This window comes from Aedes albopictus, chromosome 2 (assembly GCF_035046485.1).
Source record: "Aedes albopictus strain Foshan chromosome 2, AalbF5, whole genome shotgun sequence".
Classification (NCBI taxonomy): Eukaryota; Metazoa; Arthropoda; class Insecta; order Diptera; family Culicidae; genus Aedes; species Aedes albopictus.
Window position 1 is genome coordinate 264,036,686 of NC_085137.1, and position 17,310 is coordinate 264,053,995.

The following is a 17,310-nucleotide window of genomic DNA, read 5'->3' on the forward strand; positions in this document are numbered from 1 at the left end:
CTCTGCATTATTACCTTTCCGTGTACTAGGACGCACGCCAGTATGCCTAACGGGTCAAACAAACTCATGATACATTTGAGTACCTGGCGTTTAGTCGGTTTCGTTCCCTTTTCATCAGTGCCTTGAAGACTGTATGAAGAAGCATAGTACGTCCTCTCTTGTGCACCACCGCATTCCCAACACAAGCTCCGTTTTCGACTGCAAAGACAAATCTATCGTTTCCTGTTTCGGAGCTTCTCCCAAGTGATCTAGTACTGACTTTTGGTTTGACGACCAATTTCGGATCTCGAAGCCTCCTTGTGCATGGATCCATTTCACCTCGCCAGAAACCGTCTTCGCCTCGTCGATTGTCTCAAAACTGTCGAGATAATCGTAGACGTAATGTCGTTTGATGATGGCATCAGCAGCTCTCGGGAACTCGTCGGCAAACTCCTGTGCATTTTGGTTCTTAACGAATTGAGCCGACGTTGGAGAGCTGGTTGCTCCGAAGGTTAACACGTCCATTATATAGACGTCTGGCTCTTGTAACGGGTTGCTGCGGAACAGGAACCTTTGAGAAGGTTGGTCACGTTCGATAACTCTCGTCTGGTAGAACATCGCTTTGATGTCTCCACTGACGGCGACCGGATGTTGACGAAAAAAAAAAACTGCACCGATACCAACGATACAAAAAGGTCCGAGCCGGGTAGCAGAAGGGAGTTCAATGAGATCCCGTCTGCTTTTGCCGCAGCGTCCCAGATTAATCGTACCTTCCCCGGTTTTTGGGGTTGTAAACTGCTCCTAATGGGAGATACCAGATCCGCTTGGGATCTGCCCCGGCAAGCTCGCCTTCTGTTGCTAGGTGTGCAAAGCCCTTTTGTTGGTATTCCTGCACTTGACGGTGGATGTTCTTTTTTAGATGTGGGTCTTTATCCATGCGCCTCTCGAGGCACTGCACTCCATCGGAAAGCTGTCAGGAAACTCCACGATGTCTGTCTTCCACACAAGTCCAGTTTCAAAACGGTTTCCTATCCTGCGTGTCGTCGCTTCCATGATCTTTCGTGCTCGCCTTTCGGCATCGAACTCAAGGATATCCTGATGGCGTACCCCACAGTCTTTGGCATTGGAGTATTTTTTAACTAGTTGCTCCAGCTTTTCTTCGGTTTCACATTCAAACACGCGGTAGCTGAATTCCACGTTGTTTTGCACCTCGTCCAGACTGCCGTATACGCACTATCTCAAATGCGTTTTGGTCGCTATGACGCCGTTTCGTCCTTGTTTGATTTTCAGCGATACCGCAAACTGCAAGTTTCGAAGGCCTACAAGAAGCTTAGAAGTAGCGTTCTCGTAGTTATGGATAGGAAGGCCTTTCAGATGAGGGTGGTCCTTTTGAAGTTCATCAAAATGTAGCGTTTGTGTTGATAGGTTCAAACTTTCTTCGGTGCGAACTTTCACTAGGTGGAGCCGATTCTTTTGATCAACTCCAGAGACAGAGCGGGACGTTTGGACCTTCAATCCCAAGTTCTTCAACTAAGCTGCGCTCGACGAGTGTTGCAGAAGAGCCTTCGTCCAAAAAGGCAAACGTATTGACGGATCTTGTAGCCCCATGTATTTTTATGGGAATGGTGCGGAACAAAATGGACTGCTCATGATGGTGGTGTGCATGATCCTCTGTCCTCTTGACTTCCGGCATCTTCTTGGTGGTTTCTTCGCTCTTTTGGTGTAGTAGCTGATGGTGACAGAGTTGGAAACCGTCTATCCCACATCGGCTTGAAATGCGACACGTGCGTGTGGATTAAGATAAGTTCTGCAAACCTTCAACGCATGCACATTTTTCCATCGATCATGCACCGTGAGGTTTTGGAACTTAGTGCAGTTCTTCATCCGCGTGTGTATGGACGAAACCCTTGTCTTTGCTTCGTGACTTATCAGACTGTCCACCGGAAAAAATTACCACCTTGCTAACCGACTCGACTATTACTGACATGAAATCGCTGAAACTCTGCAAGCTTATATCATGGCGAAATGGCAAATGCTGCGCCCACTGCAATTTCACGATGTCACAACATTGTACATATTGGTGAAATTGAAGGGAAATTGTCATATCATTCAATCATAATATATGGAAATAATGAAAAAATATTCGAAGGCACACGGTGAATGGAGCCCCCACGGTGAAGGGCACATTGACGGTAATTGGGACAGAGCATACATGCCATATGAGCACCGCTACAGTTAGGCTGACACAAATTTCGACTTTCTCTTATGTCGAACCTGACGTCTCCGGATTGGCAATCCATAGCCTTAATCACTAGGCTAACTGGAGACCTCTGAGATTTGTTTGAGATTTGACTGAGATTTGTTTCGGCCATATTACCTGAGAGATTTTTTTGACAATCTTGCAATCATCTATTATGTGATAGGTACGATGCTACCTAAGAAAACCAATGATATTATTTCCATTAGGGGGATTAGGGGCATAATGGACACCCTAAGCAAATGAGTACGTTAGGCCTGCATAACAGAGTAAAACTTAACATATTATCAGATGGCTTGCAACTTTTACTTGTTTCCTACGTCTTTCAATCATTTACAGCAGGTAGAATGTCTTTATTGTGAAGAAATAATGAATTGTAAACCGTGTATTTTTCAGGGCTGGCAGGAAAGGTACGGGGCGAAATGGACACCCATCGGGGCATAATGGACACCCCTGCATATTTTATGCTAATTCTTTGGTTACATCGACCAGTTAAGTAATTTGCCTACGGAGATCAATACCACAGATGTAATACTCGATCTACGACGAGTTTGCGTTTACATAACATCAAAGTTAATTAAATAAACTTTAGGCTTAAATTATCGGAATGATTTTTTCCAAACTCTCTATAACGCCTAACGGTAAATGCGGTGCAATGCGAGTACATCCATTCGTAATTGCCTGTGTTCATTTCGCCCCGAACCGACTACAACATAAAAATTGATATTTTAAGTAAATTCTGATCAAAAATAGAATATTTCATCCATTGCTAAACCTTCGTATACATGTAGATAAGGTGACAATACACTTGTTTTCATGGTGGACACACTCACACACTCGTAATACCTTATTTGATGCTGCTTCGAAATTATAAGAATTGCACCATATGAAAAACATGTTTCAATTTCAATGATATTTTGGTTATTTTGGAGCAATATAAATGGTACTTTTGAAAATAGAACCATGACTTGTTCCTTTACACTAATGCATTAAAAGTTTTACATAAAAGTCAACGTTTTCAGCAAAAACAGGGGTGTCCATTTCGCCCCGGGTGTCCATTATGCCCCTAATCCCCCTACGAAAACATCCTGGAATGGAGTATTTTACATTTCTTTTCAGTTATTTCTATCTATTTTATTCTAAAAATATATTGTGCTTCATTGATAGTTGGCACCAATTATATATTTTTTTGTTTTATTGTTCGATGCTAGACGATAGCAGCTAATACATACTTTTTAAAACTTTTAATATAACAATCATTGAAATCTGTTTGCGGAAACACTATTTTGTATTGGTTTGAAACTGCTTACTCACGGAACTTACTTATAAGAGAAGTATGTATGTATGAGCAAGACAGCTGCTGACTGCTATCAATTGTGAAGGCAGTACATTGATAACACTTCACCCGGGCGCCGTGTTCCACGATACTATGCAGGGTGGGGGAATAATCTGTTGATAACTGGACGCGAAAGAATTCATTGCTAGCTATTGCACCAAACTGAACTGATGTGCTGTAATTAAACAAATTTTCATTGTGGAAAATCAGTGAGTGTCCTTCTTTTGACGTGATCTTTTGTAGTTTTCCGTAGTTAACTAGTTGTTAGAATAAAGGAATGTAACTCATTTTGATTGACACAGATCGTATGAAGTAAAGTTATAATGCGGAGCTTGTTTCGAGTGCTAGTGCTGTATATTTGTGTTATTGATTGCAGATGGACTGACGCGTCGTTTTAATATGATTCATGTTTATGCATCCGCAATTAGGTTGTACTGTGGTATGATATTTTGCCAATAATATCGTAGAAGATTCAAGATTCACTATATTCTGTGACTTAATATTATAAATATGAATGTTAAGTTAGCATGAGAAAACAAATAGAAAAAGGTTCATGTTTTAGAAAATAAATCAATGTTCAGTAAATATCGCTTAAAACTCCTTATATTTCACATTAAAAGGCACTCTGTCTATCACATCTTGAAATATTTAGCATCTAAAACGGTTATCTCGTTCAACTTGCTTCGCTTGACAAACGGAAATCTGTGCTTCTGGCCGGTTACACACCTTCGTGAACACAATTATATCTTATCAAAGCGTCTCGAATAGCTGCAAAGCATGTGTATATTTCTTTTTTTTTCGGTCAAAACATGCTCCTTGATAAATGCTATCATTTAATATTCCCGATACGTTAATCCTCGCGCAGGTTCGTTTGCTCAATACGGCAATACAACACATCTCAAACGTACTCAGATGCAGTGTCAATTCAAGCGTTAATGAGTGTACTTAGCCAAAACGGTGCTACCTGCAATATGAAGAGCATAGTGGAAGTTTTCTGTGATTACGATAGAAGTGAATATTCGTTTGGATCCTCTTTGAACATAGAAGATACATTGTTTCAACATATCCTAGGTATGTTTATGCTCTTTCTCATAGATAAAGTGGCTATTTTACTTACCGCATATAGTTTTGATTTATTTCATATCTCTCACATAAAATTTTCATCATCACAAAACTACCCGTCATTATGAATAAATTGAAAAATAAATGTAAATTAGATGCTCGAGTGTTTCGTTGCTGTATGATTCGCCTCCTTCTGTTGGTGCTGTTTTTTTAACGTTCACGTGCTTTGTGTGTGAATGGAAGTATTCTATAACGATCGGATGTCTTTATGTCGAACAAGCACGCTGCAAACCTTTGAAGGTTTTTGCACAGGTCAAATGTTCGATTACATTTCAGAATTTATTAGTTGAGTTTTGGATGTCAATACATTTACATTTCTCAACAGTAAACAGGGTCCGGGGACTGGTACCCAATTTTGAGCTCTTCACTGTTAGCATGCTGATTAGAGAGTTTGGATTATTTTAAGATCTTAAAATATAAAATATTTAAAAATACGTTTAAAAGTTGACAAACGTACTATTATGATTTGAACGTAACTAAAAATGTTTTATCTGGATATTGCCCTCCCCAAAATACGCATTATAAATAATTTTTCGATTTCTCAAGTAAGTTTTATTACAGAGTTGTTAAACAGGATATGCTGACATAATATTTATTTTTAACTTTACTCAAGTTATGTGATGTATTGATTCAATGTAACCGTTATGTGGCCGACAGAGTACCCGGGTACCCAGTCCCCATTTAACCCTTATGTGGCCGACAGGGTGTAGCACGGTGTAGAAAAAAGCAAAAAGTTTGTCGGACACATAACGGTTAAAAAGCACGGTGTAGAAAATAGCAAAAATTTTGTCGAACATAACGGTTAAGCGTGCGCTATTAGGACTACGATTTTTTTACGATATTTCAACACATTTTTAAAGAGTGGACATTTTTTAGTTTGGTTTAGAGATGGGCGAACCGTTCGCGAACGGTAGTTCTCCGTTCTCTAAAAAAAAACGGGAAAACAGTATGTATCATCTCATTTTTTACAATGAGTGAATATTGGGTTCTGAGAAAGCGAATGTTGTAGATGATCTACTCAACCATTTTGGAAAATAAAACTCCGATGAAATGCAGCCCGTCGAAAAGCTGCAGTTGAAAAATAATGAATCAATGCACAATACGTGACAATGTGGTCACGTAAATAACACGGCAATGTACAAACGTCGAACTTCAGTTTACAGAACAAGCATATAAACTACTGAACGGAAGAACGGTTCAAAAGAATTAGATCTTTCAAAGGAACTGTTCAATTGAGAATGGTTCCCTAAAAAGTACTGTTTTGCCCAACTCTAATTTGGTTGCATTTATTCACATTAAAATGCAAATCTGTATCACAGATCATCATTCTGTAACGAATCGATCATACATTTTGTTACTTGAATTTGTTACCGTAAACCGGGGTCAAATTGATCATCGGGGTGAAATTGGTCATTTGGGTACTACATTGTAATTGCATAGCAGGAACTTCCAAGCGTCGTAATGATCTCAAACTTCTTACCTCATCTAGTTCATAGATGTCTAGAGATGATTGTAGGCTTATATTTTTTTAGTAAAAAGTTAGATTTGCCTTATTTTTTTTAAATAATTTGCATTGTATTTCCCACTTAGCTGAAATCATTGCTTCTAAACAACCGATTGCCACTAGGACTTCCCGTCCTTATTGTGATAGAAATCACTAATTTCAAAGGAATCTGCCTACCTTTAGGCATATGGCGGGAAATTTCAAAATTTAATTCTGCATTTCAAGTATCAATTTCACTAGTTGTAAGAGTTTTAACGCGTTATACGGGTTCAGAAAAGCGAAATTAAGTGGAAAAGGCAATTTCCCTTTCTAACCGATGTTTAATTGTATGCTGATCAATTTCGCCCCAAAGTGGCATTTTCAATTTTTTGATTTTTGGAGTTATTTAACTTAAAATATAAATTTGTTGAACAAAATTCTGACACATTGTTCCATAGAGACCCACTGGGTACTGTTTTTTCAGAAATAATTTTGGCAATATTTGAATTTCCTTTAATGTTATCAACAAAAGCTGTTCTAAAGTGATCAATTTGACCCCGGATTACGGTACTCATTATGTGCAGTTGAAAATCAAACTCAGGTATGCAATATCCAATACCTACAACCTTAATAAGGTATTAGGCAGCCCATCAGTGCATCAAACAATTGTATGTACGGCAACTTTTTTTTTCAAAATCGTTTTTCATTTAAATGTTCATAGTTTTTTTTATACTTATATCTAAGGCGCCAATTTTTATTTTACTTCATGTACACTTTATACTAAAGGTACATTGAGTATTTTTTTTAAGTAATACAAATAAATTTTTATCTAAAAAAAAGAAAAAAACATTTTTTTGTCTGTAATTTGTATTTTAAGTTTTTATTTGCGGCCTTTCTTGGGTCTATGGGTATATAGGTACACTATATAAAGATATGAAAAATCAGTTGGCATAGTTGACGATTTCCATAAATTCATTCATTAAGTATTTTAATTTAATTTAATCATTTATACCGTCAAGGCGCCATTCACCATGGGGGCTCCATTCACCGTGTGCCTTCGAATATTTTTTCATTATTTCCATATTAGGATTGAATGATGTGCGGCTCCGTGGTCGTGCGGCTAGGGTCACCAAGCTCTTAGTCGCATCGTGCTGAGGAGCGCGGGTTCGATTCCCGCCGCAGCTGTCAGGAAAAGTTTTCGGCTGTGCCACTGGGCGTTGCATGCTAGTCCGTTGTCTAGTGTCGTGCTTCCTTCAAAGAGCGAAAAGCTCACTGGAAGCATTGAACGTGTCCGTGTCTTTTAATGATATGACAATTTCCCTTCAATTTCACCAATACAACACTAATGTTTTGTTACCATGTCAAGACGCTCATTAGAAACATTTAAAAGTATCATTTTGACACTAAAGTGTGTTTACATGAAGCGGGTTTCTTCTCTTTCACTGCATTCATAGTTAAAAAACGAAAACTGCGCTAAGGTGATTTAAGCGATAAACTAAATGTAGTAACGTTTTTATTCCACCAAGAAGCAATTAAATTCACAAATCAGGTATGTATTTTGCATTACCGAAGTAAGTTTAACAAGAAAGTACGATCACTCGTACTTTTTAATTGAAACAAAAAGGCACGGTAAACCCTAAAAATCAATGGTCTCCATTCACCGTGCCCCATATTGTCCCATATATCCAGAAAAAAAAAAATGAAAATTTGAACATTCGTTTTTCTAATAAAATCTTGTAAGTTATTACTAGAACTGAATTTAAACGAAGAAAATTACCTTGGCTGGGTTGTTTTGATCATTTTTAAACAAAATAGAATAAAATTTCTCATACACGGTGAATGGGCCCCTACTACCACGGTGAATGGTGACCTACCACGGAATCAGGCGACCTTACTACCCTCTACTAATTGTACTATATCACCAAATTTTGTGAAAAATTTTCTACTTCTGTGGATTTATTAAATTCTACTTCTGTGGATTACTTTAATTTTAACCTATAGGTGGGGCAAAAGTTCGACCCTAGTTGAAAATTCAATTTTTTTCAAGAAATCGAAGCAGATAAATATAAATAAATACCGTGTGGTGATTCTACCATCCTCCTCTCCTCTTCTTGGCGTAACGTCCTCACTGGGACAAAGCCTGCTTCTCAGCTTAGTGTTCTATGAGCACTTCCACAGTTATTAACTGAGAGCTTCCTCTGCCAATGACCATTTTGCATGTGTATATCGTGTGGCAGGCACGAAGATACTCTATGCCCAAGGAAGTCAAGGAAATTTCCTTTACGAAAAGATCCTGGACCGACCGGGAATCGAACCCGTCACCCTCAGCATGGTCATGCTGAATACCCGTGCATTTACCGCCTCGGCTATATGGGCCCTCTACCTTACCATGGGTGATTCTACCATCCATGAGCTAAAATTTTGCTGAACAAAGTTACGCCAAATGGCCTTTCAATTTTGGGTTACAACACTTTTTGTATGTGTGTGTGTCTAATTCGAACTCTTCTTCTTGATATGGTTTGGATCACCGCTTACTTAATCTTGTTCGTTTTGGATTGGTGTTTCTCGGTGATATCTTAATTAGACTCGTAATATTAGTTTACGTTTCAACCTACTTTTATTTTTTCGGTCATCATCAGAACTATATAAAAGAACATAAATAAACAAATTTTCACAATATTAACACATAATTACAATCATTTTCAAATTTCAAATTAGTTGGACAAACACTTACACTTTCCGCCGCGCCTTCGTTCTTTGGGGCGGCTCACTTAATTCTAATTATCTATGCCAGGTTACGTCTCTGTGTCGTCTTGTTCGTTGCTGTTCGTCTTTCAGTTTGTGTATCAAGTTGTTGTATGTGTTTGAGAACCCGTCTACGTCACGTTGCAAATTAACCGTCGTTTCTCTGTTTATCTTAATGTGAACTACCTCTGCTGCTAGCCTGCTCGCGTCATTGTTGATTCTCTCCAGAATTCTAGTTCGGGAGAAGTCAAATCGATGTCCGTTGTCTAGCGCGTGTTGGGTGAGTCCCGTAGCTGATGCGTTCGTGCGTACCGAGTTCTTGTGTTGCGCTATGCGCTTGTCAAGTGTTTGCGAAGTCTGTCCAATATATTCCTTCTGTTCACATGCTCCACAAGGGATAGAATACACTACGTTTGTCTGTTTAAATGTTGGTATTGTGTCTTTTAGTTTTGTGAAGATAGTTGTTTTCACCTTGTCGCATGGTTTGAAGGAAGCGGTGATGTCATGTTATTTTAGCGTCTTGTTCACCTTCTCGCTGAGACCCGGTACGTAAGGGATGGACACGTACTTTTTCGGTTCGTCATTGCACTCCTTCTCTAACGTGTTGTACAGCCGGTGTACCCGATCTCTCACCGTTCGTCGAATGAGATTCTCGACAAGGTGAAAACAACTATCTTCACAAAACTAAAAGACACAATACCAACATTTAAACAGACAAACGTAGTGTATTCTATCCCTTGTGGAGCATGTGAACAGAAGGAATATATTGGACAGACTTCGCAAACATTTGACAAGCGCATAGCGCAACACAAGAACTCGGTACGCACGAACGCATCAGCTACGGGACTCACCCAACACGCGCTAGACAACGGACATCGATTTGACTTCTCCCGAACTAGAATTCTGGAGAGAATCAACAATGACGCGAGCAGGCTAGCAGCAGAGGTAGTTCACATTAAGATAAACAGAGAAACGACGGTTAATTTGCAACGTGACGTAGACGGGTTCTCAAACACATACAACAACTTGATACACAAACTGAAAGACGAACAGCAACGAACAAGACGACACAGAGACGTAACCTGACATAGATAATTAGAATTAAGTGAGCCGCCCCAAAGAACGAAGGCGCGGCGGAAAGTGTAAGTGTTTGTCCAACTAATTTGAAATTTGAAAATGATTGCAATTATGTGTTAATATTGTGAAAATTTGTTTATTTATGTTCTTTTATATAGTTCTGATGATGGCCGAAAAAATAAAAGTAGGTTGAAACGTAAACTAATATTACGAGTCTAATTAAGATATCACCGAGAAACACCAATCCAAAACGAACAAGATTAAGTAAGCGGTGATCCAAACCATATCAAGATCAAATAGTTTGGTGAAGAAAAGAAGTGACACGAATTACAATGTTCTTCGTGAATACTGTGAAGAGGAAATACGGAAGACAAGTAAGCAGTTGGGTAAAATCTCTGCTGAAAACAGCCATCAAGATGGCCAAGGCAAAAAACCGATTGAAGTTCTTGCTCAACTGTAGAAGATGCAAACTCGTCCCAAATTGCGTAAACTACAAGCTCACCATAAATCTTGCGGATTCCGTGTCTGTGGATAGATTGAACAAACTGGTCCATAAACAGAAAATCAAAATTATAAGTGTGGCAATCCAGGACACGAAAAGAACATTGGAACGAACGAAGAACAAGAAACACCACCTGAGAAGAAAAGTCGAAGAAGCCACGAACATCGCAGACTGGCGATATATCATCGCGATGGTGGAAAAGAGCGCAAGAAATACATACAACAAGTCTAAATCCGTAGAAACAAAGAAACTAGAGGCGCTCAAAATGGGGAAAATACGGAACCAACATCGGAACCCCGAATGGAGCGCTGACGTAGCACCCGCGATAAGTCTGTTATGCTATGTGTGTAGTTTGAAACTGTTTTTAGCCGTGTTATATCCGTTTTTATGCATATGAAGTTGCATCTCCGTGTTCAGTTAGTGAAGCAGTTTCTGTTGATATATTGGGTCAATCCAAGAGTGTAAAAAAATAGTGGATTTTACCGATAAACTTTTTCGCCAATAGAGTACAATAATAATAGACTGTGCATAGTGTATTCTTTGCCTTGCCCGCTATAGGGCAACTACATACCGATTATGACATCGGTGCTATGTGATGTGTGTGTGCAGAGCATTGTCGCAGATGGCGATCGAGTTTACTGCTTCGGTGGATGTAAGAAAATCTTGCATATACGCTGCTCAGAATTGACAAAAGCTGGAGCAAATGCTCTTCGGGATAACGTAGGTCTGAAATACATGTGCTTCGACTGTAGGAAGACACAAATATGCCTCAACAAACTGCAGGAAGCCTGTTCCGAGATGACAGAAAAACTCAATTCGCTTAGCACTCAATTCACCGATCTTGCATCGAACGTTGAAAGGAGCATCACAACTCAGCTCAAGGCACATGAGAACTCAATCTCTGCGCGCCTCGACTCTATCTCCAACCAACTACAAAATATCAATTCTGCTACGAACCCAGTCACCGCCGCCTACAGTACCACTGGTGTGGTTGAATCATATGCTGATGTGTGCCGCAATGATAATATCAATCAACGCAAAACGTCGTCGTCGGAGAAGTCTTCTAGCCAAGCGGCTGCTCAGCCTACTGATAGAGTATTGCGTTCTGGCAGACGCAGGTTAGCAGTGCCAAGCCCGAGTATAAATGCCACTCTTGACCCGTCTCAGAGTACCCCGACTAGCAGTATAAGCCAACCTAAATCGCCGACGATAAAAACGAAGCGCATAGAGAGAATCCAAAAAACTGTTTTGTTACGACCGAAGAGCAATCAACAAAACGCTACTACCAAAGCTGACTTGTATGATAATCTGGATCCTACTGCCTATGCTGTTAAGGAAGTACATTTTCGAGATTCTGGAGAAGTGACAATCCAATGTGAGTCCAAAGAGCATGCATCGCAACTAGTTTCTGCAGTAAATGATGCGCTTTCGGAAAAATACACTGTCGAAGTTATGAAACCACTGCACCCTAGAGTGAAACTGGTAGGGCTAACTGATCATATGGACGGGAATGACCTCATTCGGAAACTGAAAACACAGAACAATCTGCCCCAAACTTTTGTGGCCCGGTGCATACGCATGACTGAAATACATAAACAAAACATCAGTCGGTTCAATGCCGTACTTGAGTTAGATGCTTCTTCTTACGAAGCCATCATGAAGCTGCAGCGTGTCTACATTAGTTGGGAACGTTACCGAGTGGTTGAAGATTTAAACGTTAAACGTTGTTACAAATGCTCTGAATATGGTCATCTGGCTTCTGCGTGTAGTAAGCCTGTCTGCTGTCCCAGATGTGCTGAGGGCCATGAAATAAGCGAATGTGTTTCGGATTTCGTGAAGTGTGTCAACTGCGAGAAAATGAATAGCCTGCGAACATCTGAATCGGATCGTCTAGCTGATGTCGATCATTCTTCTTGGAGCCAGAAATGTCCCATCTACATCCGGCGTCTCAAGAAGGCCCGCCAGAACATAGATTATTCAATATAGCAATCAACTGTACCTTCTGCGATCGCTGAGAATCTCACCAGTTGTGATCAGTCTTCGGTGGACTACCCTGTTCTCTCAGGTAAATATAAGACTGGTATATGTCCTGCCGAAGCAGGGGAGACTACTACACTGTGTCAAAGAGGAAAACCAATATTGCAGACAACCGCCGACTCTCCATCGCCACCTGACCGACCGCCGTTGTTGACAAGCCAGCTATCGCTAACTGAGAAACTCGCCGTTCGTTACCATGACCAGTCTTCGGTGGATTATCCTGTTCTCTCAGGTAAATATAAGACTGGTATATGTCCTGCCGAAGCAGGGAAGACTACTACACTGTGTCAAAGAGGTAAACCAATATTGCAGACAATCGCTCCTGCCGACTCTCCATCGCCCCCTGACCGTCCGTCGTTATTGGCAAGCCAGCTATCGTCAACTGAGAAACTCGCCGTTCACTACCATGACCAGTCTTCGGTGGATTATCCTGTTCTCTCGGGTAAATATAAGACTGGTATATGTCCTGCCGAAGCAGGGAAGACTACTACACTGTGTCAAAGAGGTAAACCAATATTGCAGACAATCGCTCCTGCCGACTCTCCATCGCCCCCTGACCGTCCGTCGTTATTGGCAAGCCAGCTATCGTCAACTGAGAAACTCGCCGTTCACTACCATGACCAGTCTTCGGTGGATTATCCTGTTCTCTCAGGTAAATATAAGACTGGTATATGTCCTGCCGAAGCAGGGAAGACTGCTACACTGTCTCAAATCGAAACACCAATCTTGCAGACAATCACTCCTACTGGTCCTCGACTGTCTGCTGACTTACCGTCGTTTTTGGCAAGTCAGTCGAAGCTGGCTGAGCGGCACACCGATCGTGTAGCTGCGGAGCACCCTGTACTCTCTGATTCATCGAACTCCGAACCTTCTACTGTTCAACTTGGGAACGAAGTCGCTACCTGCCATCAACGAAAAACGCTGAGCAGTGGAGATGCTCATTGCAATCTCAATATTTTCTACCAAAACGTGAGAGGACTACGCACGAAAGTGGATGAATTCTTCCTCGCTGCATCTGATTCGGATTACGATGTAATCGTGATCACCGAAAGCTGGCTCAACGAGCAGTTTACTTCGTTGCTGTTGTTCGGAGATAAGTATACCGTATATAGAAAGGACCGCGATGCCGACCTCACAGGCAAAAAACGCGGCGGTGGGGTACTCATTGCTGTCTCGAATCACTTAAGATCTAGTGCTGTTGAGCTTTCCATGCATATTGGACTGGAGCAACTGTGGGTACGCATTTCTTCTGGGGTTAGCCACATTTTCATTGGCGTAGTGTATCTTCCACCTGAACACGCTACTGATCCTAACTATATCGAACGACACGTTGAGTGCATAAACCATGTTTGTGACTCCGTTGGCTTGTCTGACATGCATTTGTTATTTGGCGATTTCAATCAGTCTGGCCTCGTATGGAAGACTTCTTGCAGCGGTCATTTATATCCTGATCCTTGTGAATCAAACTTCAATGGTGCCAGCTCTGCACTCATTGATGGTGTGTCGCTATTAAATATGAGACAACTCAATCCTATTGTCAACAACTATGGTCGGAAGCTAGACCTTGTTTTCGGAAACGAACTAGCCTCTTGTCAGTGTATTGTCACAGAAGCTGTTGAGCCGCTCGTTATGATAGATGAACATCATCCTGCTCTGTCTGCTTCCCTGAAATGCCCAAGAGCAATGTCTTTCATTAGATCTGAAGTAGTTCCACATTTCGATTTTCGAAAAGCTGATTTCGCTGCGTTAAACCATGCTATCTCAGCAGTTGACTGGACACCGCTGCACACTGCTGATAATATCAACAATGCTGTGGAAATCTTAACCCACACACTTACCGAGTTGTTCCGCGTACATATCCCCATTCAACGAACTATGCAAAACCCGCCGTGGTCGAATAATCGACTGAGAACCCTGAAAACTGAGCGAGCTAGAGCTCTGCGACATTACTCTAGAAACAAAAACCCTAGTACCAAGCGAGAATTCCAGATTTGTAGTAATGTATACAAAAACTACAATCGTCTGCTTTATTCACAGTATGTGCAGAGAAAGCAAAAGGAGCTGAAGCGCAACCCCAAGCGTTTCTGGTCGTTTGTTAACGAAAAGCGTAAGCAGAATGGATTGCCGTCGATTATGTCATATGATACCGACTCGGCTGCGTCTCCAGCGGATATATGCAGATTGTTTGCATGTCATTTCTCGAGCGTATTCAAACAGGACAATGCCTCTTCGCAGCACATAAACGCTGCCCTTAGGAATGTTCCACAGGATGTGCTGGGAATGCAAAACATCGTCTTCTCAGAAGCGGACATCAGCGATGCCATCAATAAACTGAAGTCTTCGTGTCAGCCAGGGCCTGATGGCATTCCACCGATCGTACTCAAAAGATGTGCTGTAGCACTTTGCGCTCCTCTGACTTCGATTTGCAATCAATCAATTGCTCAATCGACTTTCCCGGATGAATGGAAAGAGTCAGTATTGTTTCCTGTTCATAAAAAGGGTGACCGCGGAAATGTAACCAACTATCGTGGTATCACATCGCTATGTGCCGGTTCCAAACTGTTAGAAATTCTTGTCAGCAAAATTTTGTTTCACGAAGTTAAAAATCACATCTCATGCGACCAACATGGTTTTTATGCTGGTAGGTCAACGGTAACCAACCTCACTGAATTCACATCGTTTTGCTTACGAAACATTGAAGATGGGGTTCAAGTAGACACCATATATACAGACTTGAAAGCTGCGTTTGACCGCGTTGACCATGCGTTGCTTCTTGCGAAGGTGGAAAGGATGGGTGCTGCATCGAGTTTTGTTCAGTGGCTTAAATCGTATTTGGTAGATCGTCGTCTGTGTGTCAAAATTGGAACAGCTCAGTCCAGATACTTCTCAAACCCCTCTGGTGTTCCCCAAGGCAGCAACCTTGGCCCACTTCTTTTTTCTTTGTTTTTCAACGATGTGTGTGCTGTACTGCCTCGAGGATGTCGGCTATTATATGCGGATGATCTGAAAATTTACCTGATCGTGAACTCGGCTCAGGATTGTCGGGAGCTTCAAAGACTCGTCAACGTGTTCGCAGAATGGTGTGGGATCAATGAATTGACGATCAGTACGAGTAAATGCTCGGTAATCTCCTTCACGCACAAAAAAGATCCAATCAATTGGAGTTACAACATTGGTGGTGAACAGCTGGAAAGAGTTTCGGTGGTAAAGGATCTTGGAGTTCACTTGGACTCCAAACTCTCCTTCAGAGAGCACTACTCCGTGATTATTGCAAAGGCGAATCGGAATCTTGGATTTATCTTCAGGATCTCCAAGGAATTCAGAGATCCATACTGTCTACGTGCGTTGTACTACTCGCTGGTGCGATCCGTTCTTGAGTATGCTGCTGTGGTATGGAGTCCGTATACTGGCACCTGGATATCGAGAATAGAAGCCGTCCAATCTCGGTTCATTCGTTATGCGTTGAGGTTTCTTCCCTGGCGTGATCCTATAGAATTGCCCCCATATCAGAATCGCTGCCGACTTCTCGGAATGGACACACTTGCCAGGCGACGTCAGCTGGAGAGAGTATTATTTGTGCAAAAAGTGCTTGTCGGTAGTATAGATGCACCTAACATTCTTTGCAAGATCAATATCAATGTAGCATCTCGTAGCTTAAGACGCTCTAATTTTATTAGATTACAGTTAGGACGCACCAATTATGGTCAGAATGAACCAATTCGTGTAATGTGTTGTTTGTTCAATCGTGTGTATGATTTGTTTGATTTTTCTGTTAGTTTAAACTGTTTCAAGCAACGTTTGTTAACTTCAAATGCGTTAATGTAATTTTAATTTAAGTTTTATTCATGTAGACACTGTTGTCAGATGAATGATGGGGAATAAAATAAATAAATAAATAAATAAATAAAACACGACTACGACGGAATTACCGGACTTCGTGGAAAGAACTCTGCTCCTCGGTCCCAACTTCAACATCCAGAACAAGAGAACAATCCCATACGTGAGATTCATAGCCGATGTGGAAACAGCGATCAAGCGGAAACCCGAAGCAGAAGAAATCAGAGGGGAGGTATCAACGATCATGTCCAACTACGTCAACTACCAACGACAACCAAAAACGAAGGAAAACGAGTGGATACTCAAGGAAGTCATAAGGACCCGAAAATTTCTGAAAGAGCATCCCGATCTGTACATTACGAGAGCAGACAAAGGAAACAAAACCGTGGTGCTGTCCGCTGAGGAATATCGTGAAAAAATGGCGGAAATGGTGAGTGACACGAACACGTATAAACCACTAAACGATAACCCAACGAACAGAACCTTAAAGAAACTCAACACGATCATCGAAAAATGGTGTAAAGATGGCCACATTGACACACTAACAAAAAACAAACTTAAGGTTTATAATTGTCACCCACCTAGAATATATGGGCTACCAAAAATCCACAAACCGAACAGACCCCTCCGCCCAGTTGTGTCAACCATAGGAACGGCGACATACCGTATGGCACAATTTCTAGCAGAAATTTTGGGGAAGCTGGTAGGGAAAACACCGTATCACGTGCGGAATAGTTTCGATTTTGCGGAAGAAATATCGCATGTGGTCGTCCCAGATGATCAGATCATGTACTCACTGGATGTGGTATCCCTCTACACAAATGTTCCGGTGGAGAAGGTATACGATCTGGTAGAAGAAAAATGGGGAGAACTGCAAGAACATACCACTATACCATGGGAAAATTTTAAGCTGGCGATGAAAACTGTTCTGGAGG

At 41.2% G+C, this 17,310-nt stretch overlaps 1 protein-coding gene across 7 annotated transcripts in view; it reads left to right on the forward strand.

Moving 5' to 3' along the window:
- The window catches only part of LOC109403694 (hepatocyte nuclear factor 4-gamma), a 135,198-nt gene that overhangs the window by 35,509 nt on the left and 82,379 nt on the right, over positions 1 to 17,310 (forward strand). For 3 of the 7 annotated variants that reach the window (XM_062851726.1, XM_062851727.1, XM_062851731.1), the window contains exons 1-2: positions 3,865 to 3,884; positions 4,438 to 4,643. The exons of 1 other annotated variant lie outside the window; for it this stretch is intronic. In XM_062851726.1, coding sequence (XP_062707710.1) covers positions 3,880 to 3,884; positions 4,438 to 4,643 — 211 coding nt within the window. In that variant the 5' untranslated portion in view covers positions 3,865 to 3,879. 3 more of the 7 variants (XM_062851728.1, XM_062851729.1, XM_062851730.1) reach the window with 3 other exon arrangements.